Source organism: Augochlora pura, chromosome 8, assembly GCF_028453695.1.
Source record: "Augochlora pura isolate Apur16 chromosome 8, APUR_v2.2.1, whole genome shotgun sequence".
NCBI lineage: Eukaryota > Metazoa > Arthropoda > Insecta > Hymenoptera > Halictidae > Augochlora > Augochlora pura.
The window spans coordinates 4173451-4200376 of NC_135779.1; the positions used below are offsets into that span (position 1 = coordinate 4173451).

General features: G+C 49.0%; 1 protein-coding gene across 1 annotated transcript in view; it reads right to left on the reverse strand.

The window, feature by feature from the left end:
• Positions 1 to 26926, reverse strand: part of Dpy (fibrillin-like protein dumpy) — a gene marked incomplete at its 5' end in the record, with an annotated part of 87896 nt that overhangs the window by 33013 nt on the left and 27957 nt on the right. The window contains 53 exons of the mRNA XM_078189303.1: positions 14 to 349; positions 423 to 737; positions 821 to 1141; positions 1419 to 1736; positions 1810 to 2115; positions 2358 to 2663; positions 3078 to 3401; positions 3483 to 3797; positions 4058 to 4369; positions 4629 to 4949; positions 5034 to 5339; positions 5583 to 5885; positions 5965 to 6291; positions 6378 to 6686; positions 6961 to 7287; positions 7503 to 7820; positions 7904 to 8203; positions 8276 to 8587; positions 8669 to 8986; positions 9069 to 9377; positions 9454 to 9777; positions 9944 to 10261; positions 10464 to 10769; positions 10847 to 11149; positions 11223 to 11546; positions 11726 to 12034; positions 12606 to 12923; positions 13163 to 13477; positions 13870 to 14175; positions 14241 to 14543; positions 14788 to 15123; positions 15190 to 15501; positions 15877 to 16197; positions 16301 to 16615; positions 16684 to 16989; positions 17123 to 17425; positions 17520 to 17858; positions 18227 to 18532; positions 18826 to 19149; positions 20159 to 20476; positions 20687 to 20992; positions 21122 to 21433; positions 21614 to 21931; positions 22017 to 22646; positions 22718 to 23038; positions 23119 to 23430; positions 23510 to 23818; positions 23894 to 24223; positions 24314 to 24619; positions 24739 to 25071; positions 25133 to 26104; positions 26187 to 26519; positions 26594 to 26902. Coding sequence (XP_078045429.1) covers positions 14 to 349; positions 423 to 737; positions 821 to 1141; positions 1419 to 1736; positions 1810 to 2115; positions 2358 to 2663; positions 3078 to 3401; positions 3483 to 3797; positions 4058 to 4369; positions 4629 to 4949; positions 5034 to 5339; positions 5583 to 5885; positions 5965 to 6291; positions 6378 to 6686; positions 6961 to 7287; positions 7503 to 7820; positions 7904 to 8203; positions 8276 to 8587; positions 8669 to 8986; positions 9069 to 9377; positions 9454 to 9777; positions 9944 to 10261; positions 10464 to 10769; positions 10847 to 11149; positions 11223 to 11546; positions 11726 to 12034; positions 12606 to 12923; positions 13163 to 13477; positions 13870 to 14175; positions 14241 to 14543; positions 14788 to 15123; positions 15190 to 15501; positions 15877 to 16197; positions 16301 to 16615; positions 16684 to 16989; positions 17123 to 17425; positions 17520 to 17858; positions 18227 to 18532; positions 18826 to 19149; positions 20159 to 20476; positions 20687 to 20992; positions 21122 to 21433; positions 21614 to 21931; positions 22017 to 22646; positions 22718 to 23038; positions 23119 to 23430; positions 23510 to 23818; positions 23894 to 24223; positions 24314 to 24619; positions 24739 to 25071; positions 25133 to 26104; positions 26187 to 26519; positions 26594 to 26902 — 17700 coding nt within the window. The remainder of the gene's footprint in view (positions 1 to 13; positions 350 to 422; positions 738 to 820; positions 1142 to 1418; positions 1737 to 1809; positions 2116 to 2357; positions 2664 to 3077; positions 3402 to 3482; positions 3798 to 4057; positions 4370 to 4628; positions 4950 to 5033; positions 5340 to 5582; positions 5886 to 5964; positions 6292 to 6377; positions 6687 to 6960; positions 7288 to 7502; positions 7821 to 7903; positions 8204 to 8275; positions 8588 to 8668; positions 8987 to 9068; positions 9378 to 9453; positions 9778 to 9943; positions 10262 to 10463; positions 10770 to 10846; positions 11150 to 11222; positions 11547 to 11725; positions 12035 to 12605; positions 12924 to 13162; positions 13478 to 13869; positions 14176 to 14240; positions 14544 to 14787; positions 15124 to 15189; positions 15502 to 15876; positions 16198 to 16300; positions 16616 to 16683; positions 16990 to 17122; positions 17426 to 17519; positions 17859 to 18226; positions 18533 to 18825; positions 19150 to 20158; positions 20477 to 20686; positions 20993 to 21121; positions 21434 to 21613; positions 21932 to 22016; positions 22647 to 22717; positions 23039 to 23118; positions 23431 to 23509; positions 23819 to 23893; positions 24224 to 24313; positions 24620 to 24738; positions 25072 to 25132; positions 26105 to 26186; positions 26520 to 26593; positions 26903 to 26926) is intronic.

Here is a 26926-nt window from a genome sequence, read left to right on the forward strand (position 1 = left end):
CAAGGGTTCTCACAAATACTGGGTCTCAAAATGCAGCTACTGAAAGGATCCCCAGTGTATCCATCCGGACAGGAGCAAATTGGAACATGGTTCACGACGCTGCATCTGGCTCCGAAGCCGCAGGATCCTGGACAAGGATCCATGCACCTTTCCCTGATGCAGGCTAGAGCACTAGAGCACTCAGCATTGATGGTGCACTCTGGTCTACAGTTCGGCGGGGTACCGATGTAGGAGGGTGAACAAGAGCAAGATGGATTTCCTCCGATATTTCGACACTGGGAGAACGGACCGCAAGGAGATGGTAGACAGGGGTCTTGTTGCATGGGTGTTAGCGGCTCCGATGGTGGACCTGCGGGGTTCAGTCGTCAGTCTACCTTATCCTACATTTTTGGGTGGCTAATAGTGGAAATGTTGATACGAACGTGGAGTAGGGAAGCAGATAGAAAAGGCATCTCCAGTGAATCCTTGTTGACAGGAGCAAACGGGGCTATGATTGATGACTCTGCAATCAGCGTTCCTTCCGCAGGGGTCTGGACAAGGGTTCGTGCACTTCTGATTGACACAGACGCGGTTCGAGGCGCATTCTGCGCTCGCTACGCATTCTGGTCTGCAGCCAGGTGGAGAACCGAGGTATTCAGGTAGACAGGAGCAGACTGGCTGCCCGTTGACCTCTCTACAGACACTGTTGGGTCCGCAGGGAGATGGTTGACAGGGGTTGGCAACACTCAGTGAAGTGACTATAGGTTCGAAGGTTAAGCAATTTAGAATTTTATGATAAGAGGAATCGAAATTGTTATGGGAGATCGTGACACTATCGTACCTATGTCTTCCTCGCGGCAGAATCTGAACGGATCACCAGTGAATCGAGGCAAGCAACTGCAAGTCGCCATGTGATTGATCACTTGGCAAACTGCATTCTGACCACAAGTACCAGGACAAGGATCCTCGCACTTGAAGCTGACGCAGCTCTTGCTCGGGACACAGTCTGAATTAAGGACACATTCTGGTCGACAACCTTCGTATGGGTTCCCGGTATATCCTGGCGAACAGGAACAGGACCCTACCCCGTTTCTGTCTCTGCAGACTGCGTTCGCTCCGCAGGGGGATGGTGCGCAGGGTTTTGGAACATACATTGGTATGACTGGAAGAAGAGGTCGATGAAAATCAAAAGATTGTCGATTTAGGTATAACTAGGTAACAATCTCTGTACTGGATGTCCCGTTTGAATCAATTGAAATTGAATCGCGCAAAAGTCTGACGAGTCTAAAATTATTCGAATGTTTCTAATTGTTCACTAAAAAACGAAAGTTCCAAGAAGTGCCAGAAAGTTTCTCCAACATTATTTTCCGCAGAAATTCGAGATAATTCAACTGGAACACCCTGTGAAAGATTCAAAGTCGCTAGAAACGAGCTCTTACGTTGTTCCACGACACACTGAGTGAAAGGATCCCCAGTATAACCAGGCGAGCATGTGCACATGGGAGTATGTGACACCACGCGACACACCGCATTCGTTCCACAAGATCCGGGACAAGGATCCCGGCATCTCTGATTAATGCAAGCTGCGTTGTTGGCGCACTCATTATTGCTTACACACTCGGGTCTGCAGTTGGGTGGAGAGCCAGTGAACTCTGGCAGACAAGAGCAGGATGGGGAATCGTTGACGACTTGGCATTGAGCGTTTGGACCGCAGGGTGATGGTCTACACGGGTTTTCTCGAGGTGGTTCTTCTAACGCTGGAATTAAATCGTTTTTCACAGCCTGGGTTTCCAAACTTCGATATTTTACTTAATCTAGAATGGTTCTTACGTTGATCGACGCATCTAACGAAAGGATCACCGGTCAATCCTGAAGGACAATTGCAAAGTGGATTGTGGTTCACCACTTGGCAAGTTGCCCTAATTCCACAAGTACCGACACACGGATTAGAGCATTTCTGGTTGATACAGGCCTCCGTTGGCCCGCAATCCGTGCTAAGTATGCACTCTGGTCTGCAGGTGGGTGGTATGCCCATGAAACCAGAGATACAAGTGCACACAGGCTGACCATTTACTTCCCTACATTGACTGTTCGGTCCGCAGGGTGTTGGGTTGCAGGGATTATTCACAACTGGGTCTGTCGGGGGAAGAAACTAATTATTTCACCGAACAGAGGTCGAAAAGATCTAACATATCGGTATGTATTAGAGGAGTTGGATTCTTGTTTCTTGAATATCCAATTTAATCAAGATGCGAATGTCCCAATTTTTTTAACGCTGTCCAAGGATCAAACGAAATATTAGACTACATCATTTTGAAAAAAACCATTCCTTCCGATCTCTGCTTTTGACAATATATTTAAATAGAATTTCTATCTACCTCTGAACGGACTGCAGGATATGAACGCGTTGCCAGTCATGGCGACAGGGCAACTGCACATGGGAACGTGATTGTACACGTCGCAGATTGCATTCTGACCGCAGGTGCCGGGGCAAGGGTCTGTACACTTGTTTCGCAGACACGCTCTGTTCAGGGGACAATCGTTGTTTAGGACGCATTCGGGACGACAACCCACGTAAGGATTGCCCTGGAATTCTGCTAGACAGGTGCAGACACCGTCGTTGCATTGCGTGTTCGAGCCACAGGGCGATGGGTTGCAGGGGTCCTCGGCTACTAGCACTTCAGCTGAAATCGTTGTGTATTTTTAAAATCAAGTATTCCATCAAAAGTATATTTGGAGTCTTTCGGAGGAAATTCTAATATTTCAAGTACTAACCCTAATCCATTCCTCATATTACCTAATTTATTTCTTGATTAAAGTAATACTGAATAAAAGATTAATATGATAGAGTTGAAATAATAAATAGCTGATGTAGAGGGTATATAGCTAAAATAAATAGCTATTGCACTTCTTAGAAGCTATAAAATTAAATTATCACAAGGAATAGATGAAGGTTAAAAATTCTGTTAAAATGAAAGGACTTATTCAATCGATGTCTTGCAAAGATCATGATGTAACTTGAGACTTGAAGTCTCTTAGAGAAAGTCCTCCAAAAGAACCAATGTCAGAAAGACTCTAAACGTTGATTCAAGTCTTACGTGGAGCAGGAGAACAACTGGTGAAAGGATCGCCAGTGAAAGCCTCGATACAGGTGCAAATCGGCAGATGATTAAACACCGTGCACCTCGCTGCCACTCCACAGGAGCCGGGACAAGGATCTGTGCATCTCTGCCTTATGCAGGCTCTGTCGCTGGGACAGTCTGTGTTTACTGTACACTCTGGTCTACAGTTCGGTGGGCTACCGAAGTAATTAGCTAAACAGGAACAAGACGGGGCGCCACCAATGTCTCGACACTCGGAGTAGGGACCACAGGGTGAGGGTACGCAGGGGTTCTGAGGTAGATCTGGTAACGTCGATAGCGCTGCGGGATGTTCAATTAGAATTAATAACGTTAAATAAATTCTGTAAAGCTGTGAAAGTGACGAATAAAGGCTTGACTTACGTTGAAGTGGGAAACACCTGGTGAAAGGGTTGCCGGTGTTCCCGTCTTTGCAGGTACAAATGGGACTGTGGTTCACGACTAGACAGTTTGTGTTCTGACCACACGGACGTGGACAGGGATTCACGCATTTCTGATTCACGCAGGCTCGGTTCGAAGGACAGTCTGAGCTTACGACGCACTCGGGGCGGCACGAGGGAGGACTTCCGGTGTACTCGGGGAGGCAGGAACATACAGCATTACCGGAAACCACGCGACACTGACTGTTTGGTCCGCATGGGGATGGAACGCAGGGGTCTGTTGGATCTCTGACTATATCTAACGAAATAACAAACCGAGCGGAGATGTTAGAAAATTCTGCTTTCAGCACGGTGTTCTTTAGATTGTTAAGTAGGAAACATTAAGTATAGTACTCTCTCTCAGCAGTTCGGTGTTCGGAATTGTAAAAGAATATATCTCCATTAAAGTCGTTTTTTCTTTCGATTCGTTGCATCATGAGATATCAAAGATATATTCTCGAACGAGAAGTTTCCTAATTGACAAGTTAAGAGAACAATGGTGCTTATAATATACTTTACCCGGTTCTCTAGCAACTTGGCAGAATCTGAACGGATCCCCGGTAAACCCGGGGTTGCAGGAGCATGTGGGCGAGTGGTTGATCACTTGGCAGACAGTGTTCTGTCCACAAGTGCCAGGACAGGGATCCTGACACTTGTTTCGAATGCAAGCGAGGTTTGAGGGACAGTCCGAGCTGACTGTGCATTCTGGCCGACATCCTTCGTAAGGATTGCCGATGTAGTCGGGCAAACAGGAACAAGAACCGACGCCATCTTGCTCTTTGCACACGGTATTCGAACCGCAGGAGGATGGCGAGCATGGGGTGGATGGTCCTAGATGGAATAGTGACACTGAAGTATTGAAAATCACTAGGGACACTAACCTTTCGCGGACGAGCACTTTTTAACGTATTTTATAAAAATTTGACTCTGAAGTACTGAACAATGGTAGTGACAATGACCAAACACCTATGATTATTAACCCGTTAAGTGTTGCGATTTAAACATTATATTTTAGACAGGTGACGTGTTAATAAAGTTTCAAGAGCTAGCTCGTCCTCAAAGGGTTTATGGGTCAAACCACAAGTCTTACTATTGTCGAACATCACGCATTGCGTGAACGGATCACCCGTGAACCCATTGGAGCAGACGCACATAGGGGTGTGGCTGACAACGCGACATTCTGCATTCGCCCCACAGGAGCCAGGACAAGGGTCTCGGCACTTCTGATTCATGCAAGCAAGATTACTGGCGCACTCGCTGTTGCTTATGCATTCGGGCCTGCAGTTGGGTGGGGAGCCGACGAATCCAGGCATACAGGAGCAGGATGGGGAATCGTTCGTCACCTGACACAGGGCGTTCGGGCCACAGGGGGATGGTTTGCAGACGTTTATCACTGCTGGCGCCGTCTCCACTGAAAAGGGTACAACAGCGACGGTTCAGGACTACTACGTAACTTGAGAAACTGTTTTGATTAGAATACTAGATAGGTCCTTACTGATGGGGTCACACTTCACGAAGGGATCGCCGGACATTCCAGGGGGACAGCTGCATACAGGGTTGTGGTTCGTGACTTGACACTGCGAGCGAATACCGCAGCTTCCTATGCAAGGGTTCACACACTTCAGGTTGTTGCACGCCTCGTTTCGCGGACAGTCGGAACTGACTACACATTCTGGCCGACAAGATGGCGGACTTCCTAGGTATCCTTGGAGGCATGTGCAGACTGGCTGATTGTTCACGGGACGGCAGAGGCTGTTTTGGCCACAGGGGGATGGGTTGCATGGGGTTTCTGGAGTTACTTCTGAAGGTTCAAAGGGAAATTTATTCATTAGACTTGGTAAAAAGATGGAATGATCCTGTGCTGCGTCTTAATTAGCTGCTGCACGACAACGAAATCGTTATGGTTGAAACGAACGACGATTACGACTTGCGCTCAGGTGACAGAACAAAATTTGATTGATTATTTACCAAAACGTTCTACAACAACAATTTTGTTCATCGGCATTTAATTAGGACGCTGCTCTATCCAGACAGAAAATACTACCTTGAACCGGGGAGCACATTACGAAAGCGTTCCCGGTCATCCGTTCGGGACAACTGCACATCGGGACATGATTGAAAACATTGCAGACCGCGTTCTGCCCGCAAGTGCCAATGCAAGGATCGTTGCACTTGTTGCGAACGCAAGCGCGATTGAAGGGACAGTCTGAATTGAGGACACACTCCGGTCGGCATCCTGCGTAAGGATCGCCCCTGAATTCTTGGAGACAGGTGCAAATGCCGTTGTTGCATTCCGCGTTCGCTCCGCACGGTGACGGATTGCATGGATCATCGAAAACTGGTTGTTCTAGAATGTACGGTGACAAAGGACGTAATGAAGTATTCCTAGAGAACAAGCTGAATTGAAACTGCAAAAGGATGCTTACGTTCTGGAGGCTTGGGGTTGCAACTGGTGAAGGGGTCGCCAGTGTAACCTTCGATGCAGCTACATGTGGGAACGTGGTTTAGCACGCTGCACTGAGCGAACACGCCGCAGGAGCCTGGACAAGGGTCCCTACACTTTTCTCTGATGCAGGCCTGACTGGGAGGACAATCTGAGTGCACTGTGCACTCTGGGCGACAGTTAGGAGGGCTACCGATGAAATTAGATAGGCAGGAACAGGAAGGTATGCCGTTTACGTCGCGACATTCTGCGTTCGAACCGCAGGGCGAGGGGACGCAGGGATTTGAAGGCATCAACGATGTAGGAGGTTCTGAAAATAATTTTCGGCAGAAATTGATTTTGGATGTTCGAAGAATCTTGAAGAAATATTGATATTTTCGTGGAATGGTTTCTCACCTGACATAGGGAAGCAACGAGTAAACGGATCGCCGGTAAACTTGGCTCTGCAGGCACAGATAGGACTGTGATGCACCACGGTGCACTCTGCGTCGAGGCCACAGGTGCCGGGACAAGGGTTTGCGCACTTTTGATTGATGCAGGCTAAATTCGATGGACACTCTGAACTGACCACACACTCCGGTCGGCAGCCAGGTGGATATCCACTGAAATTTGGCTGACAGGAGCAGACTGCTTGTTGGTTCACGACCTGACAATTACTGTTCGGACCGCAGGGCGATGGGGAGCATGGGTTTCGGTTTTCTTCGACTGGGGTTAGAAGAGATGCATTAGAATCTAAGTAAAATAACTTTCTGATTGGCTTTTAGATCGTCCTGAAATTAACTGCGTTTTTGGAGCTATTGTAGCAGAGTGTGTATGCAGCAGATCTTTCTAATTTAGTCTTCATCATTAGCTACATTGATCTTTGTTCGTAATATAAAATATTTTGACTAGTATAATATCGTTCCAAATAAAACTAACGCTTTTATAAGAAAACCAACAATTAATTTCAGACAATCTAATAAATTCTGTGTCTGCTTACTGGCTTGCACAATTGGTTGACAGAATTGATAGGGTTGGCCAGTATAGCCCGGGAAGCAAGTACAGGTTGGCAGGTGATTCACGACTTGGCATTCTGCATTTGTTCCACAAGTACCAGGACAAGGGTCCTGGCATTTAGAACGTATGCAGGAGCGAGTCGGTGTGCAATCGGAGTTTATGACGCATTCTGGGCGACAGCCTTCGTAAGGGTTGCCAATATAGTCGGGCAAACAGGTGCAGGAGCCTACTCCACTCTGCTCCTTGCAAATTGCATTTGAACCACAGGGTGACGGCGTGCAGGGAGTGGTGAGAAGAGATTGTATTTCAGCTAAAATTGAAGGCGATTTTAATATCGATAATACGGAGTGAAATTACGAGGGTGATTCGATAATCATTCGCAACATAATCGTAAAGTTCCCTAAAATATCAACAAAGTAATTGGTAATCGATTGTGTGAAGTTGCGATAATAATTAGTTTCCTAAAAGACAATCATATTGCAAATAATTGCTGAATCACCTCTATGAATAAAACCGATATCTTACGTCGTCTTTCCAGACACTGGGTGAAAGGATCTCCAACAAAGCCGGCTTGACACACGCACATTGCAGTGTGACTAACAACTCTGCAGTCTGCGTTGGCTCCGCACGAGCCAGGACAGGGATCTCTGCATTTATTGTTTATGCAGGCCAACTGCATCGCGCACTCGCTATTGCTGACGCATTCGGGTCTGCAGTTGGGTGGAGTTCCGCTGAATTCAGGCATACAGGAGCAAGAAGGCGAGTCATTGATCACTTGGCAGAGTGCATTGGGTCCACACGGTGAGGGGTAGCAAGGATTGACAGGGGCCAGAGGTTCCTCCACTGAAATAATGGGTAGCAAAATATTTGATATGCTCGAGGACAAGGATGCACGAGTGGTATTATAGCTCTGTGATTATCCTCACATTTAGGCTCGCATCTGACGAAAGGATCGCCGGTGAAGCCAGCCGGACAGCTGCATATGGGATTGTGATTGGTCACTTGACACTGGGCCCTGACTCCGCAGGTTCCAGCGCAGGGATTTATGCACCTTTGATTGCTACAGGCTTGGTTCTTGGGACAGTCTGAACTGACAGAGCACTCGGGTCTACAGGAGGGAGGCGATCCGATGAAGCTAGCCACGCAGGAGCATACTGCCTGTTCGTTTACTATACGGCAGATACTGTTGGGTCCGCAAGGAGACGGATTGCAGGGATCCTCGGGTCCTAAAGTGGTTAAAGATGGGTCAGATATTGCAGTGGAAGGTAATATTGAGTGATCGAGTTCGTGGAACGTACCTCTGCTAGGGCGACAGGAAACGAAAGCGTTTCCAGTCGTTCCAGGCAGACAACTGCACATGGGAATGTGATTGTAGACGGTGCACTGTGCATTCTCACCGCATGTGCCCGGACATGGGTCCACGCACTTGTTACGAATGCAGGCTAGAGGGCTTGGACAGTCGTTATTGAGGACACATTCTGGACGACAACCTGTGAAAGGATCTCCTTGGTACTCTGGCAAGCAGGAACACCTGCCGTCGGTGCACAAGGCGTTTGGACCACAAGGTGATGGATTACAGGGGTCCGAGGGTACTACCGGTTCTTCGATTGCTGTGCGAGAAAAATCTTATCAGATTCCGGCGATAAGAAAGATCCAAGAGATCAACGATGTAACATCGCGGCGAAGCTTACGTCTTGGATAGCAACTGGTGAACGGGTCTCCGGTGAATCCGTCAGGGCAAATACAAGATGGCGTGTGATTGATGACATTGCAGGTGGCCGATGCTCCACAGGAACCTGGACATGGGTCTCTGCACCTCTCATTTATGCAAGCCTGACTACTAGGACAATCGGAGTTGATCGAACACTCCGGTCTACAATTAGGAGGGCTGCCAATGTAAGGTGTAAGACAAGAACAAGACGGCGCGCCGCCAATTTGGCGACACTCTGCGTAGGGTCCACAAGGTGATGGGACGCAAGGGTTCTCTACAACTGGGCCAGGTGGGGGTCCTGCAACGAAATAGTCTGTAAGGTAATCTGAACCGACTGCTGACAAATTACGACACAAATTAATCCTCTCCAATCCTCTTACTTGGCATGGGAAAGCATCTACTGAAGGGATCTCCAGTGTACCCTTCCCTGCAACTGCAAACGGGACTGTGATTCAGCACCCTGCAATTGGTACTCAACCCGCAGGGTTGCGGACAGGGATTGATACACTTATTGTTGATGCAGGCCCTGTTGACAGGACACTCGGAACTCATGACGCATTCGGGACGACATCCAGGAGGAGTGCCGGAGAATTCAGGTAAACAAGCGCAAACTGCTTGATTGTTAACAACGTTACACTGACTATTCGGACCGCAGCGGGATGGATTGCAGGGGTCTACAGGCGCCAGATCTAGTATTCCAAAAGTGAAACGTCTCAGGGTTCAAAACAGTTTAGGAATGCTAAAATGAGGTAGCTTGCTAATTACCGGTTTGAAGAACGGGGCTGCAGAACCTGAAAGGATCTCCGGTGAACCCACCCATGCAGGAGCACGAGGGCGAGTGATTGATCACCTGGCAAACTGCGTTCTGAGCACAGGTGCCGGGACATGGATCCTGGCACTTGGAGCGAATGCAAGCCAGATTCGAGAGACAGTCAGAGTTTACGGTGCACTCGGGGCGACAACCCTCGTATGGGTTTCCTATGTAGTCCTGCATGCAGGTACATGAACCTGCTCCGTTTTGCTCTTTGCAAATTGCATTTGCTCCACAGGGTGACGGTCTACAGGGTGACACGTTCTCGATAATCATTGCTACAGAAATTAAAGCTTCAGTTATGGTTTGTTTGCGACAAACTTGCGATTTCTTGTACTTGTCTAGACTAGATATGTTGACCGTCTGTTAATAGATCTGATAGATATCTTAGGTATTTGCTTAAAATTTTCAGCTTAAAATTGCAAGCTGTTGGCTCCGACTTACGTTGTTGCACGATGCACTGGGTGAAAGGATCTCCAGTATACCCGCTCATGCAAACGCACATTGGCGTGTGGCTGACGACCCGACACTCTGTGTTCGAACCACAAGCGCCTGGACAGGGGTCCCTGCACTTCTGGTTCACGCAAGCCAAGTTTGCTGGGCACTCGCTGTTGCTGACACACTCTGGCCTGCAATTTGGCGGTGCACCGACGAAATCGGCTATGCACGAACAAGATGGCGAGTCGTTCACCACGCGACATTGTGCGTTCGGTCCGCAGGGGGATGGTTGACAGGGGTTCACGGGCTCGGGTGGTGTTTCCGCTATCAGAGAAAATGACGATTCAGAATTGTGATTTCGATGATAGTCGAAATCGCAGAATAAGTCCTCGAACTTTATTATATCGTTCGTATGAATGAATGTACGGCAATATGGGACACCGAAAGGATAAGATCTCAATGATCTCTTATTTAAGAACGCTAAAAGGACTTAGTCTGCGACCATATGTCACGGAGTTCTGCTTACGTATCGGATCGCATCTGGTAAAAGGATCTCCAGAGTGTCTCGGTAGACAACTGCAGATCGGATTATGGCCGACCACCTGGCACTGTGTCCTGAGTCCACAAGTGCCCAAACATGGGTCAATGCACTTCTGATTGCTGCAGGCTAAGTTACGCGGGCAATCGGTGCTGACGGTGCACTCGGGTCTGCAAGTTGGGGGCGTGCCTAGGTATCCTTGCACGCAGGAGCAGACAGCTTGGCCATTGACAACGCGACATTGACTGTTTGGACCGCATGGGGAGGGTCTACATGGGTCTTGAGGCAGCGATTCTAAAGGAGAACATGGTGACGATAAAACACCGAGTAATGAATCGACTCTACGAGGTCGAGGATCAATCTATATGCACCTTGTAAGACAGAGCAGATTACGAACGCGTTTCCGGACATGCCAGCTGGACAGCTGCACATGGGGATGTGGTTGTAGACGTTACAAATCGCGCTTTGACCGCACGTACCGACGCAGGGGTCTATACACCTGTTGCGCGAACAGGCTCTGTTCTGAGAGCAATCGTCGTTGATCACGCACTCGGGTTGACAGCGAGTTAGAGGGTCCCCTAAGTAGTTCAGAGGACAGGTGCATAATCCGTTATTGCATTCTGCGTTTACGCCGCATGGTGAAGGGTTGCAAGGATCTGACGGGACATCCACTGCTGTAAAGGGAAATCGGTTATACCGTATGGCTACGACTGTAGGTTCTTAGTGAACGTGGACCGAGGGTCTTACATGGTGGTGGTAAAGGCTGACAACTAGTGAATGGGTCTCCGGTGAAACCTTCGGGGCAAACGCACGTGGGAACGTGCTGGATCACATTGCAAGTTGCTCCTATTCCGCAGGAGCCGGGGCAAGGGTCTGCGCATCTCTCCCTCATGCAAGCCCTGTTGCTAGGGCAATCAGGGTTTATGGTACACTCTGGACGACAGTTCGGCGGACTACCTATGTAGGTCGGTGAACAGGAACAAGATGGAGAGCCACCTATGTCGCGGCACTCTGAGTTGGGGCCACAGGGTGATGGCACACAAGGGTTTTCTACGAGGGCTGGCGATGGCTCTGAAAATAAGCGGTTCTCCGTGGTGATCAGCCTGCTGAATGATATCAGGGGTTCCAAAGTGGATTGACGTGTAATTTGATAAAAGCATGGAAAATTTTACAGCTCGTTGCTTGCGAATTTAAAGGGTCAATTGGATCCTGCCTGCTGGCTAGTCTAAGAAGGGATTCCGATTTCTTACTTGGCGTCGGGAAGCATCTGGTGAAGGGGTCGCCGGTGAAGTCCAACCTGCAAGTGCAGATCGGACTGTGATTGACGACCCTGCAGTCGGTGTTTTCGCCGCAACGGCCTGCGCAAGGATCGTTGCACTTTTGACCGATGCAGGCTCGGTTCAGAGGGCATTCTGAGCTGACGACGCACTCCGGTCGGCATCCAGGTGGATTGCCAACGTAGCCAAGGTAGCAGGCACAGACTGCCTGACCGTTTGACACGTGGCACTGACTGTTCGGTCCGCACGGAGAGGGGTTACACGGGTTTACTGGCTCAGGGGCTGCAAGTGGTTTGTAATTTGTGTCATTCTCATGGTTCTCCAACACACTTCAACCCAGACGTAGCAGATTATTGGCATTAGTCGGGTTAATCGCTTGCACTGTTCAACACTCGGATGCGCTGTAGCACTCTTGAATTTGTAACATTTAGGGAACGTTTGTAATCATTCGTGTTTTTGAGAAAATAAATTTGAATGAAAATGATGATGTTTGATTTTGCAGATAGTGGAAAGTATGATGAATTTAAAACGGGATGATATTTTAAAAATTTCACCAAAATTCAAGACAATTGGTTCAATTTTGAAAAAAGTAATTCGGATAAGAAAAATAGTTAAGAAAATCAGGTTTTTTCAAAATCAGTTTTCTCTTCAAAAGCAAGAACAAATCCTAAGAACGTTCACTGAAGGTCACAAAAGTGATTAAAATTGTCGAGCAGTATTATCGTTGGTCATATTACGATGGAAGCAACGTCGATGGTTAAGGCGTGGCTATCGTTAGGGTCGCTACCAGGCGTTGATGATCACGCGGATGATGAAAGGCGATGATTGAATGGGCATGGTAACAGAGACTTACTGGTCTGCTGCTGTACGTAGCAGTTGGAGAACGGGTCTCCGGTGTATCCGGGCCAACAAGTGCAACTCGGCAGGTGATTGATCACCGTGCAGTCAGCGTTCTGGCCACAGGTGCCGGGACAAGGGTTCTGGCACTTGGACCGAATGCAGGCCAGGTTCGAGGGACAATCTGAGCTGACTGTGCACTCTGGTCGACATCCTTCGTAGGGGTTTCCTATGTAATCCGGGGCACAGGAACAGGAACCTGCTCCGTTTTGCTCTTTGCAAATCGCATTGGGACCGCAGGGTGACGGCTGACATGGGGACACCGTGGGTTCGGCTAAAAATCGGTCACAGGGTCAGTTGTTAGCTCTTCACACCGGTACCAAACACTCTCTTCCCCAGGCTGTTAATTCAATCGCTACATATTTCACCCAGGTTTCAGAGTACAATCGCTGGTTCAAGTGGGACATTAACTCTTCGCAATATATCATGGACTCGGAAGTCCCAGGGAAAGGTAGTGTTTCTCTTCACAGTATAAAGGGTTAATTGTGTTCGAGTATTTGCTAGGGGTCTTACGTCGTTTCAACGTGCACTGCGTGAAGGGATCGCCAGTATAGCCGGTTAGGCATCCGCACATGGGTGTATGACTGACCACGCGACATTCCGCGTTGGAACCACACGATCCTGGACAAGGATCCTGACACTTCCGGTTTACGCAAGCCAAATTGCTCGAGCACTCGCTGTTGCTCACACATTCGGGTCTGCAGTTCGGTGGGGAACCGATAAAGTCGGGCAAACAGGCGCACGACGGGCTCCCGTTGATCGTTTGGAAGATTGAATTGGGTCCGCATTGGCAGGATTCGCACGTGTCTTCTGTTGGGGTGGTTATCGCTGCCGGGAAGAGTCAGGAAGAGTGTTAATCCAAGAAAGAATTACACTTCCATCGAATCTGAACTTTCCCTTGGACTTCTTGGTAAATTTGTCTGTTGAGTACGATTTTTAATCTGTGGTCCTTTTTCTGACAAATATTCAGATCTTTGTACATTTTCATTAACTGTGTCATACAAATCTAGAGTAGGGAAACGTTTGTTTAGGAAATCGCTTGTATAGAGAATAGTAGCAGTTGCTTTAAAGAACTACAGACGAAGGAAAAGAAAGAAATATTCGCAACCACCAGACAAAAATGTACAAGAAATCTCCATCGAAAACGAGAGATCCGAGGGAAAGTTAAAACTCGTTTGGCTACCAATAGATCCATTGATCTATACGATCGTGATCCTTACGCATAAACTCGCATCTAGTGAACGGATCACCAGTGAATCCCGAGGGGCAGCTGCAAACTGGGTTATGGTTCACGACCTGGCACAATGCCCTCAGTCCGCAAGTGCCTACACAAGGATCGATGCACTTCTGGTTGTTGCAAGCTTGGTTCCTGGGACAATCTGAGCTGATTACGCATTCTGGTCTACAAGATGGCGGACTACCAAGGTATCCTTGCACACAAGAGCACACAGCTTGACCGTTTGTGGTGCGACATTGGCTGTTGGGTCCGCAGGGAGTTGGATTGCAAGGGTTCGTCTGGGGCGGTTCTACAGAAACAAGAGTTCTTGTCAGTCTCTCTAGAAAAACAGGATTGGATCTACGATCTTCGTACCTTCGACTCTGTCACACGATAGGAAAGCGTTTCCGGACATTCCCATGGGGCAACTGCACATGGGCACGTGGTTCAGGGCATTGCAAATGGCATCTCTGCCGCATGTACCTGGACAAGGGTCCATGCACTTGTTGCGAACGCAAGCTCTGTTTAGAGGACAGTCATTATTGAGAACGCACTCTGGTCGACAACTGGTATAAGGGTCGCCCTGATAGTCTGGCAAGCAGGTGCATACACCTGCGTTGCATTGCGCATTCGGTCCACAAGGCGATGGGTTACAGGGATCGGTTTCGGAGGGCGGAGCTGAAAGAAGTTTCGTAGAGATTTACACCGAGTTCGAACACATTTCGTTATCACAGTAATGCAACTGTGTTTGTTCTAAAAATTGATCTCGTCTCAAATATTTTGAGATAAAAAGAAGCTGCCATTACAAAGTATTTGAAAAACTATTTAAGAATTTACTGAAAACTGAAGTAGGAATCTACTCCATTTGATAACTGAACAATGAAACAGTTTAGAAGAAGAGTTTTCGAAGAAGAGTTCTTACTCTGTTGAGGTGGTGCAGGGTAGCAATTGCTGAAGGGGTCGCCAGTGTACCCTTCGATGCACATGCACATAGGCACATGATTGAAGACGCTACACTGTGCCCCAACTCCGCAGGACCCTGAGCAAGGATCCGAGCACCGTTGTCTGATGCAGGCTCTGTCGCTAGGACAGTCGGGATTGATAGTGCACTCCGGCCTGCAACTGGGAGGGCTGCCAATATAATTGGCCAGACACTGACAGGACGGTCCACCGTTAACAACGCGACATTCTGAGTACGGACCGCAAGGAGACGGGAAACAGGGTTGCGAAACTTCGACTTCCGTGGGCGCTTGAGGTGCTGTAAGGATAGTTAGATAATTGTCGGTGTTGCCACTGATTATGGTGCCAGCTGAGGGTGTCTTACGTGGAATTGGGAAGCATCTGGTGAAAGCATCTCCTGTGTACGAATCTCTGCAGGCGCAAATCGGACTGTGGTTGCGGACCACGCAAGTGGCGAACGTGCCACAGGAGTTAGGGCAAGGATCCACGCACTTCCGGTTCATACAGGCTCGGTTCTCGGGGCATTCTGAGTTTAGGACGCATTCTGGGCGACACATGGGAGGTGATCCTGAGTATTCTGGTAAGCAGGAGCAGACTCCTTGGCCGTTGACCACGCGACATTGACTGTTGGGGCCACAGGGTGAGGGGTTGCAAGGGTCCTTGTACTGTGTGTCTTCTACAATGATTGGATCATTTCTTAAAGAACCGTTGCTGAGAGAAATTTAATTTGGAACTGTATAATCTCGTTTACCAATTCTTACGCTCCGAGATAGCCTCTAAACTAACTATTCCTTACAAAGATGAAACTTTACTAAATAAAAAATGATCCTTTAGGTTTGTGATATGACGTATGAAGTAGGTTCATTATATCGAAACGGAGTACATCAATTTAAAAATAATATTCCATTAGTAGATAATGAGGATTAATTTTAATTCCATGTAATACTTCGATCGACAGATCGATAAATTAAATATGCCGATAACAAGACTCGCGAGCAACAAGTTTCAGTAACAGAGATTCTACAGACAAGCTGGAAGGATGTACGCATACCTATCTCACGGATCAAGGTGCAATATTGGAAAGGATTTCCGCTGTACCCTGCAATGCACGTGCATGCAGGTCGATGATTGATGACCTGACACTCGGCGTTGGCGCCGCAGGTTCCGGGACACGGGTTCTGACACCTCGAGCGGATGCAGCTCAAGGTGGAAGCGCAATCCGTGTCGATCACGCACTCCGGTCGACAGCCTTCGTAAGGGTTCCCGATGTAATCGGGGAGGCAGGAGCAGGAGCCGACGCCGTTTTGTTCTTTGCACACTGCGCTGAAGCCGCAGGGGGATGGTTCACAGGGGGAGAGATAGACAGGTACAGCTAAGAATTTGTAGAAATTAATTAGAATTGAAACGAAGAGATGAGAAAATGGAAGTTCGAGTAACATTTGGTGGATCGACACCGAATACTCTGAGATTCTTACGTGGCTTAGGGTTGCACTGAGTGAAGGGGTCGCCAGTGAAGTCGCTGGGACACACACACATCGGTGTGTGACTGACAACGCGACAGTCGGCATTGGCAGCGCAAGAACCCGGGCAAGGATCCCTGCATTTCTGATTTATGCAGGCTAGATGGCTAGCGCATTCGCTGTTACTGATGCACTCGGGTCTGCAGTTTGGAGGAGCGCCAATGAACTCCGACAGGCAAGAGCAAGAGGGTGCATCGTTCGCGACGCGACATTGCGAGTTGGGACCACATGGGGAAGGTTCGCAAGGGTTCGTGATTGGTACATCGTTCGCTAAAAGTAATTAGTCATCAGTGTACTATCGATATCTCAAGTTCCTGATTCAGTTAGGGAGGTCTTACGTTGGAAGATGCACCGGACAAAAGGATCGCCAGTTAATCCTGGCGAGCAACTGCACACGGGGTTGTGGTTAACCACGTTGCATACCGCACTGATGCCACAGGAGCCAGGACAGGGGTTCACGCATCTCTGATTGCTACAAGCTTCTGTCAGAGGACAGTCCGAGCTTACCGTGCACTCTGGCCTGCAAGCAGGCGGTACACCCAGGAAACCTGACACGCAGCTGCATACTGGTTGACTGTTCACCTCTCGGCAGACGCTGTTCGGGCCACAGGGCGAGGGCGAGCAAGGGTTGCGTTGTATAGGATCTGTCATTCCAGCGATTAAGAGAGTATTCAGAATCATTAATTGATGCAAGATGGAAATTGTGGACTGTATAGTCTAATTCAAGATCATCTACCCTTTCTCCTAAATCGAAAAAAAACTGAAAAGAAGTTGTACCTCGTGCAACGGTACACTGGACAAAAGCGTTCCCCTCCATTCCATTAGGGCAGCTACACATGGGAATGTGATTGAACACGAGACACTGTGCATTTCTGCCACAGGTGCCTGGGCAAGGATCAACGCACTTGTTCCTCACGCAAGCGCGATTCTGAGGACAATCGGTGTTCAACACGCACTCCGGTCGGCAGCCTACGTAAGGATCACCTTGATACTCGGGTAAACAGGTACACACGCCATTGTTGCATTGGGCATTGGGTCCGCAGGGTGTGGACGCACAGGGATCAGTGACAACTGGTTGAGCTGTGAAAGAAATGATCGATTCCGTGGATTTCTGCTAGTCTTTCGAGTGACAAATTGTATCGATTAAGGGTGACTCTGATGGAAAGTATCTTACGTGGTTCGGTGGGAGTCAGGTAACAGTTGCTGAAGGGGTCGCCGGTATAACCTTCGGGACAGGTGCACACGGGGACATGGTTGTACACCGTGCAGAGCGAGGTGACTCCACAGGAGCCTTGACAAGGGTCTCTGCACTTCTCTCCTGAGCAGGCGAGACTCATGGGGCAGTCGGAGTTCACCCGACACTCTGGTCGACAGTTCGGAGGGGAGCCAATGTACCTGATTAGACAGGAGCAAGACGCGGTGCCCCCGATATTCCTGCACTCTGCGTACAGACCGCAGGGGGAAGGCACGCAGGGGTCTATCGGGGCTAGAGCGTTGTCGTTTTGGGGTGGTTCTGCAATTCGAAGCGTTATCTCGGAAATGAGGATGATAGTGAAAATGTTGATCTATCTATTCACATTAAACACCCGGTCTAGCCTCGACAACTGTCACTGGTTCATTCTGACGTCTTTCAAATATTTCGAGAGACAGCGTGAGAAGTGTTAAGAAAAAGCATGGCACAGTTCTTCTTTGGTAAAAGTCCGAGGATTGGCAATCTTTCTGGCAGAAGTCGGACATGTAGGTAGACCTAACAGGTTTAGCGCGACAGTTATCGAGACGTGACTATAATTCGTGTGTAATAATGAGGATGTTCGAGTTTCGCAGAGGTCAAACTGATGAGATGACAAGATGGATGAAGTATCCGCAAAGAGAAATTCTTACGTGGAGCAGGGAAGCAAGTGGTGAACGGGTCTCCGGTGTATCCATTGTTGCAGGAACAAATTGGGCTGTGGTTGATCACCCTGCATTGCGTGTTGATGCCGCACGAGTTCGCGCAGGGGGACGTGCACCTTTGGTTGATGCACGCTAACTCCCGGGGACAATCGTTGTTCACCACGCACTCGGGTCGACAGTTCGGCGGGTTTCCAATGAAATTCGAGAGGCAGGTACATACGGCGTGGTTGTCCACGTTTCGACACTTACTGTTGGGTCCACAGGGGGACTGGCTACACGGGTCTACGGGGGTCGCTGTGTGGGGTAAAAGTATATTAGAGGACCTGCGTGACAGGTCGATTGGGCGGTGATTGGTCTAGCTAGGTGCTGTTTTGTGCTCGAGTTCTGGCTACTGGTGCAGTGTACCTAACACAGGGTGCTTCAGCTATGCGTCGCATCTGCGGTTTCGATAAAACTGTGACGATGAGTTTGGAAATATCAAACTTCGTTGAGGTCGAAGATGGACTTGGCTGAAGCACTCTTAGCAGACTATAGAACTCCTAGAGGTTCTAGCGATCTAGGATTTGGAAGCGATTAAGGCAGCTTACGATCAGACAGGGCCGGGGTACAGTAGGTGAAGGGGTTGCCAGTATGTCCAGGGTTACAAGAGCAGACGGGCACGTGATTGACGGTTTGACATTGGGCCTGCAGTCCACAGGTGCCTAGACAGGGGTCCCTGCACCTGACACCCATGCAGGCCATCGTCTTCGCGCAATCAGAGTTTTGCGTGCACTCGGGCCTGCAGCGGGTGTACGGGTCACCTAGAAAATCTGGTGGACAGGAGCACTGGCCGACGCCGTTGTTCTCACGGCATAGAGCGTTGATGCCGCATGGGGAAGGTCTGCAGGGTTCGCTAATGCTTGGGCGTTCATCTGATGGGAAAAGAGAAACACTTTCGCTTAGGTATGAGACGGACATGCAGCGGTGGTCGGTCAAAGCTTGTGCGATGCCATGGGCTTGCTTCTCGGTTCAGCTTCTCGGGTTCGTGCGGTGACGACATGATCAAGCGGAAGCTGACATACGGATGGCGATTCAAGTTCTTCAGCAGTACAATCACGACGATGTTCGAGTGGTTCATGGTTTTTTGTTAGGGCGGGTGCGTGTTTCATGGGCTACTACTCGTAGTTGTCGCAGGTATTATTTTCGACGTTATTTGCGGGTCGTTTTGGGTTTGCTTGGGTCTTATTAGGGGTTGTTAGGGGCGGCATACTTCTCAATGCATAAGCGTGTTTCAGGGATTTTCCTATAAGCATGGTCAGGGATACATTCGTTTGTGTTCCGCGGCTAGTTCGATTGTGGGACACAGGGATGATTATTCCTCGAGGCCGAGGAACTTATGTACTATGTCTAAATCCTAAATTGAATGATGAGTACGAAAAGCGGTATGCTTGGGAATGATCACTGCGTGCAGCATTCTCGCCAATGGGGGTGTATTGGTGTCAGATGTCTTTGAGGGGGTGAGTGCGATTATTTATGAGCCTATACTCCATAGGCCCCGCCACCATTTTTCTTCGAGCACGGGGTTACATTCGGGGCTAGTACGCATGGGGGGTTGGTGAAGGCGTGCTCTTCTCTATGAGCTCGTTAATCGCAGTTCGGGTTGATGATTATAGTCAACTCGGTTTCATTCGTACATGAGCATTATGTTTTCAAGGCCCCGCCACCTTGGCGACGCTTTGTCGCCGAGTCTCTCTGTTAGGGCCTCTGTTATTTCATTCCTCGTCCACGGGGACGCTGTTTCTACTATGAGATAGACTGGATGACGTTACGAGAGGAGCGGTCAAGCACTTACCTGCGTCGCCCGCATGCGATCGGCGAGAGTTTGCGATAAAAGGAGCAAAAGATAAATGATTGACAGCGATTCTGTTGAAGTGAACTCACCCTTGGACACTGGTTCGCAAACGCTGAATGGATTGCCGGTATAGCCTTCGGTGCAGGCGCATACCGCCTGATGGTTCACGACCGAACACTGCGCGTTCGAACCGCACAAACCGACACACGGATCGCGACACTTCTGTTGCAAACACGCTAAGTGCGGCGGACACTCCGGATTGATCGTACACTCGGGCCGGCAATTAGGCGGCACACCGATGTAATTTTGTGTACACGAACACACGGGACTCTCACCGCGCACTTGACACTCCGCGTTGGGACCGCATGGCGATGGCTGGCACGGGTTCACTGGTCTTGGAGGCTCTCCTGTGACAATTACGAAAAACGTTGTTTAGCTTCCGAGATTTCGATGCATTATACTGAGAAGAACCAATCTGACAATTGTGGGGGTAGATACAGAATGACTTTAATAAGCTGAACAATGTCTTTTAATTCTTTAAACATCTTTACTGCTTTGCAAATAACCGCGGATAAATATGTAGAACTCATTCTAATATATTAAATTATAATACTCACTGGGCATCGGGTAACATCTAGTGAAAGGATCACCGGTATGTCCCTCGTAGCAGCTACATATTGGATTATGGTTAACGACATGGCACTTGGAGTTCTGTCCACAGGTACCAGGACACGGATCCTGACACTTGTTGCTGAGGCAAGCTTGAGTCAAAGGACAGTCAGCGCTGACTATGCACTCGGGTCTGCAGGCTGGTGGACTGCCAATCAATCCTGGCTGACAGGAGCAGACTGCATGATCGTTTATCACTTTGCAGATGCTGTTTGCACCGCAAGGTGATGGGGTGCAGGGCTGTTTTCTGGGTTCTTGAAAATAGAGAGAAAAATTTTAGTTACAATGAGGCAGATATCATAATTGATATTTTCTAATACAGAGTTTTAGGAAGCCAGAAATGTATAAAATCAGCAGCCTAAGTGTCATTAAGGTTAACATACCGTCAGCTATGTGCGGTCGGCACAGAGTGAATGGATCTCCAGTGGTGCCTGGGGGACAGCTGCACATTGGGATGTGATTGACAACATCGCAACGCGCACTCGTGCCACATGTGCCCACGCAAGGATCCACGCAATAATGATTGACGCATGCTTTCACTCGAGAACAGTCTGAGTTCATAGTGCATTCCGGTCGACAGTAGGAATAGGGATCGCCGAAGTAATTTTGCAGACACTTGCAATTACCCTCCTCGCATTCTGCGTTCGGTCCGCAAGGGGATGGGTTGCATAGGTCTTCAGGTACTTTCGGTTGTTCTGTAAAAAGAAGCACACGCATGCATAAAATTTCCATTCTCATTACTAAGAAAACATAGTCATTATCGAATCCCCAAGAACTCAAATTAAAGGTAGGCGAATGTACTTTAATATAAGATTATTGTAACTTGAAAATAATTATAATAGTGTTCTAAAAATCTAAAGAAATTAGGTTCTCACTCATTAGTTGCGTGCACAGGGTGAAAGGATCGCCAGTGTATTCCGGTTGACAGAGGCAAACAGGAATGTGATTCTGCACCCGGCAATCCGCGTTTTGGCCACAGGAGCCGACACAAGGATCTCGACACTTCTCGGAAATGCAAGCCTGGTTCGATGGACAGTCCGTGTTGACAACACACTCCGGTCGACAGTTCGGTGGTAGTCCGATATAATTCTTCAGACAGGAGCAGGCAGCTTGATCACCGATCGCTCTGCATTCAGCATAAAGTCCGCATGGACTTGGAGCACATGGATCACCAATCGGTGGAATCGGCGTGACTGGGAAGAAAACAGATAAGCAGACAATTAGACATCCAAGATAATAATGTGTCTGATATTATTACAAGATCGCAATAGTAATAACCTGTCTGCGGGAAGCATCTAGAGAACGGATCTCCGGTAGTGCCCTGTGGACAACTGCACAGCGGATTATGATTGATGACACGACAGTTTGCTCCGACTCCACAAGTTCCCGGACAAGGATCCGTGCACTTATGCTTGTAGCAAGCTCTATTCTGTGGGCATTCAGAGTTAACGACGCACTCGGGCCTGCAATTCGGGGGAGTTCCGATGAAGTTCTCCTGACAGATGCAGACAGCTTGTTCGTTCACAGCTCTGCATAAGCTGTTTGGTCCACATGGTGATGGACTGCAAGGGTCTAAAACTGTAGCCTCCGTGTCTGCTACTATTGGTACGTTGCAGATGGTAAACGGATCTCCCACATAGCCAGGTTCACAGGTACACGTTGGAATGTGGTTGATGACAGAGCACTGAGCTCTGACTCCGCATATTCCTGGACAAGGATCCTCGCACTTGTTCCGCACACAGGCTTTGTTCGTCGGACAGTCCGAGCTGAGAATGCACTCTGGTTGGCAGCCTTCGTAAGGATTGCCGTGGTAGTCGTCGATGCATATGCAGGCCCCGACGTTGTCGCGTTGTTGACAGACTGCGTTGGGACCGCAAGGTGAGGGCTCGCAGGGATTGATTGCTTCCTCTGAACAAAATCAATTTGTTTAAATATGTAACGATAGAAATTAATTTTCAAATCGCTTATCACAAACATACCTTCCAGCTCGACACACTGCACGAACGGATTCCCAGTGAATCCACCAGTACAGGTACATATAACAGCATGGTTGACAACGATGCACTTGGCGTTCTCCGCGCAGGATCCCGGACAGGGATCCGTGCACTTTGAATTGATGCAGGCCTTGTCGGTAGGGCAGTCGGGATTGATTAGACACTCTGGACGACAAGATGGCGGGGTTCCTATATATGTGGGCAGGCAAGAGCAAGATGGATAGCCGTTGACATCCTGACACTGGGCATTCGGTCCGCAGGGTGACGGGTTGCAGGGGTCTCCAGTGTCCTTGGAATCTGGCATGGCTGAACAGATTTAATTATAAGTATATCTGTTATGAATATTAATATATTTTAATGACAGTCGTAATGACAGCCGTTCTTACTCTGCATATCGTAGCAACTCTTGAAAGGATCTCCAGTTTGGCCAGGCAAGCAACTGCAGATCGGCGAATGATTTATCACTTCGCACCTCGCGTTCAGACCGCAGGAGCCTAAGCAGGGATCTGTGCACTTCTTGTTAACGCAGGCTCGAGTCGGTGGACACTCCGAGCTGACTACACACTCTGGTCTGCAGGATGGTGGGGATCCGAGGTATCCTTGCAGACAGGAACAGACTGCATGGTCCTCTACGTTGCGACACTGGCTGTTCGGTCCACAGGGTGATGGAGAGCACGGGTCCCTCGATGGCATTGGAACTGTAACAGATTATGCAGTTAAGAAAAGTTGAATTCTCGAGTGAAACCATTAATATCCTTGCGTCGGGTTTTTATTCACCTTGGGGCTGGATACGACAGCTGACGAAAGGATCTCCGACATATCCAGGAGGACAAGAGCAGCTGGGTATGTGGTTGATGATGTCGCACAGGGCGTTTTGACCGCAAGCTCCTGGACAGGGATCCTTGCACTTGTTTCGCAAGCAGGTCCTGTCGCGAGGACATTCCAGATTGAGAACGCATTCCGGACGGCAGGCTTCGTAAGGATTGCCAATGTATTCTGGGAGACACTGGCAGTCGCCATTCGTGCAGAGAGCGTTGGGTCCGCAAGGTGATGGGCTACAGGGGTCGCTTACTGGTGGCAACGTGGCTAAAGGAAACATTTGTAATAGATAACTCCAAAACTTTGGGCATTCATGTACAATAGAGTGAATGGTGTTCTTACTCGGAGGAAGGATGATGCATTGCGTGAACGGATCACCGGTGAATCCAACCATGCAAGTGCACACAGGTATGTGATTGAGGACATGGCACTGAGCGTTCACTCCGCAGGAGCCCACACAAGGATCCTGACACTTCTGATTGACGCAAGCAAGGTGGCTCTTGCACTCGGAGCTTAGAATGCACTCTGGCCTACACTCGGGAGGAACTCCAATGTAATTTGGCAGACATGAACACGCAGGATTTCCGGATATAACTTGGCAGAGAGAGTTTGGTCCACAGGGCGACGGAGTGCATGATGGCGGGCGTTCCGTGCCGGTTGTAATGTTGAAAGCTAAACAATGAACGAAAAAGTTTGTAAATTCTTTGACGAACAATAAGTGCGTAAATATGATCTCTGTTTATCTCCAGAATGAAGTCTCACCGATAAGCGAACACTGAGTGAAAGGATCACCAGTGAATCCAACAGGACACGAACAAATGGGATTATGATTCTTGGTGGTGCACTGAGCTCTCAGTCCACAGGTGTTCGGACAAGGATCAGTACATTTCTTGTTCAAGCAGGCCAAATGAGGCGGACATTCACCGTTTGCGACACATTCCGGTCTGCAACTTGGTGGAATTCCGCTGTAATCTGGGAGACAGGTGCACACAGCTTGTCCATTCACTTCGCGACACTTGCTGTTGGGTCCGCAGGGCGATGGCGAGCATGGATCTAACGGAGGTCCTTCTGAAAAAGCATTTGCAGAAATAAATGTCAACCACTACATTCATCCTCCAATCGAAACAAAATACTCGATTAATAATAGCAAATTTTGATAATTCTTCGCAGTTGGTTAACAAACTTACTCGACATTTCCCTAATCTCACAAGCGAAATACGGGTCTCCCGTGTATCCAGGAGGGCAAGTGCACATAGGTACGTGTTGCTGAACATTGCAGATGGACAAAGTACCGCAAGTGCTTGGACAAGGATCGGTGCACTTGAACCCAGTGCAAGCCAACTGTGGAGCACAGTCGTTGTTCGACTCGCACTCTCTGTGACATCCTCTATCGTTGTCGTAAGGATCGCCGATCAGATCTGGAGGACAGGCGCAAGCTCCAGCGCCGTTCCTCTCGCGGCACTGAGCATTAGGACCGCAAGGATTCGGCGAGCATGGATTAGCCACGCTGATGTCTGTCGCTAATCAGGTAATAACGATAATAAATACGGCCAAGTAGATCAAGAAAAAATGAAAACTTACTCGGACTCGGTGCCAAAGTGCATCTGACAGAAGCATCGCCTTCGTAGCCCTCAGGACAAGTGCAGATGGGGAGATGGTTCTGAACATTGCACCTGGCCAGTTCCCCGCAAGCTCCAGGACAAGGGTTCTTGCAGCGTTGGTTGATGCAAGCGGCCGAGTGGAAGCACTCGGAGTTATCGGTACATTCTGGCCTGCAGTTCGGAGGACGTCCAATGAAGTTAAGCAGACATGAGCAAGCTGGCTGAGAACCGATCACTCTGCACTGAGAGTTTGGTCCGCAAGGATTCGGAGAGCACGGGTTTTCAGCTCCCTTGCCCGGCACATCGGATATGTTGTGTCTAGTGCATTGAACCAATGGATTGCCAGTGAATCCAGGTGCACAGGTGCAGATCGGATTGTGGTTCACAGTCAGACATTTGGTGTTCAGTCCGCAAGATCCTGGACAAGGATCGGCGCACTTGTTCTCAATGCACGCTTTGTTCTGGGGACACTCGGAGCTGACCGTGCACTCTGGACGACAGGTTGGTGGTATGCCTACGAATCCTGGTTGGCAGAGACACACGGCGTGCTCGTTGTGAACACGACAGTTGCTGTTGGGTCCACATGGTGATGGCTCACAAGGATTCTCCGGGATTGGTTGAGGCCTGTCCTCGAATCCGACGCAAGCATTGAAAGGATCGCCTGTGTATCCTGGTAGACAGGAGCAGGATGGAGCGTGGTTCACCACTCTGCAGGTAGCTCCCTGGCCGCAGGTGTCGGGGCAAGGGTTCACGCACTTGTTGTTCAAGCATGCCTTATCGCGATCGCAGTCGGTGTTCGTAACGCATTCAGGTCTGCAGCCTGTGTAAGGATCGCCGATATACTCTGAGAGACATGTGCAGGATCCTACGCCATTCCTCTCATTGCACACTGCGTTAGCACCGCAAGGAGATGGGTTGCATGGTGTCCGAGGTTGTTCTGTGGTAGTGGGTACTGTGAGATGAGAAAAAGTTGAAGATATAAAAACGTTCCATATGTTTGATATCACAGTTTTGGGACATTTCGGATACGCTACCTTCCACGATCAGAGTGCACTCGGTGAATGGATCCCCAGTGAATCCGGGGCTACAGGTGCAAACAGGATTGTGTTTGACGACATTGCAGAAGGTGTTGATGCCGCAAGAGCCGGGGCAAGGATCGACGCACTGTTCGTTCTGGCAAGCCAAATTACCGGGGCAGCCCTCGTTGATGACGCATTCCGGTCGGCAGTTGGGAGCTCTGCCTACATAGTTAGGTAGGCAGGAACAGGCAGGGAAGCCGTCTATCACGCGACATTGAGAGTTCGGTCCGCAAGGCGATGGGAGACATGGGTTGCCACTTGGTTCTGATTCTGGTATCTTGCCTTCAGCTGTAACATTACAACAGAATAAATCGGATCTCACGTTGGATCTGTACACGTTTGAAAGACCGAGCGATCCTTACGTTCTTTGACGCATCCGAAGAACGGATCACCGGTGTATCCGGAGGAACAACTGCACACAGGATTGTGATTGATCACTTGGCAGTCGGCGTTCTGTCCACAAGTACCCACACAAGGGTCACCACACTTCTGATGGATACAAGCTGCGTTCTGAGCGCAATCGGTGCTGACTACACATTCTGGACGACATTGCGGTGGACTACCAACGTAGTTCGGCTGGCAAGAGCAGACTGCGTGGTTGTCGATCACTCGGCAGTTGCTGTAGGGTCCGCAAGGAGACGGTTGACATGGATCGCCCGGGAGTGGTGTGACTAAAAATTGCAGAAAATGAAATA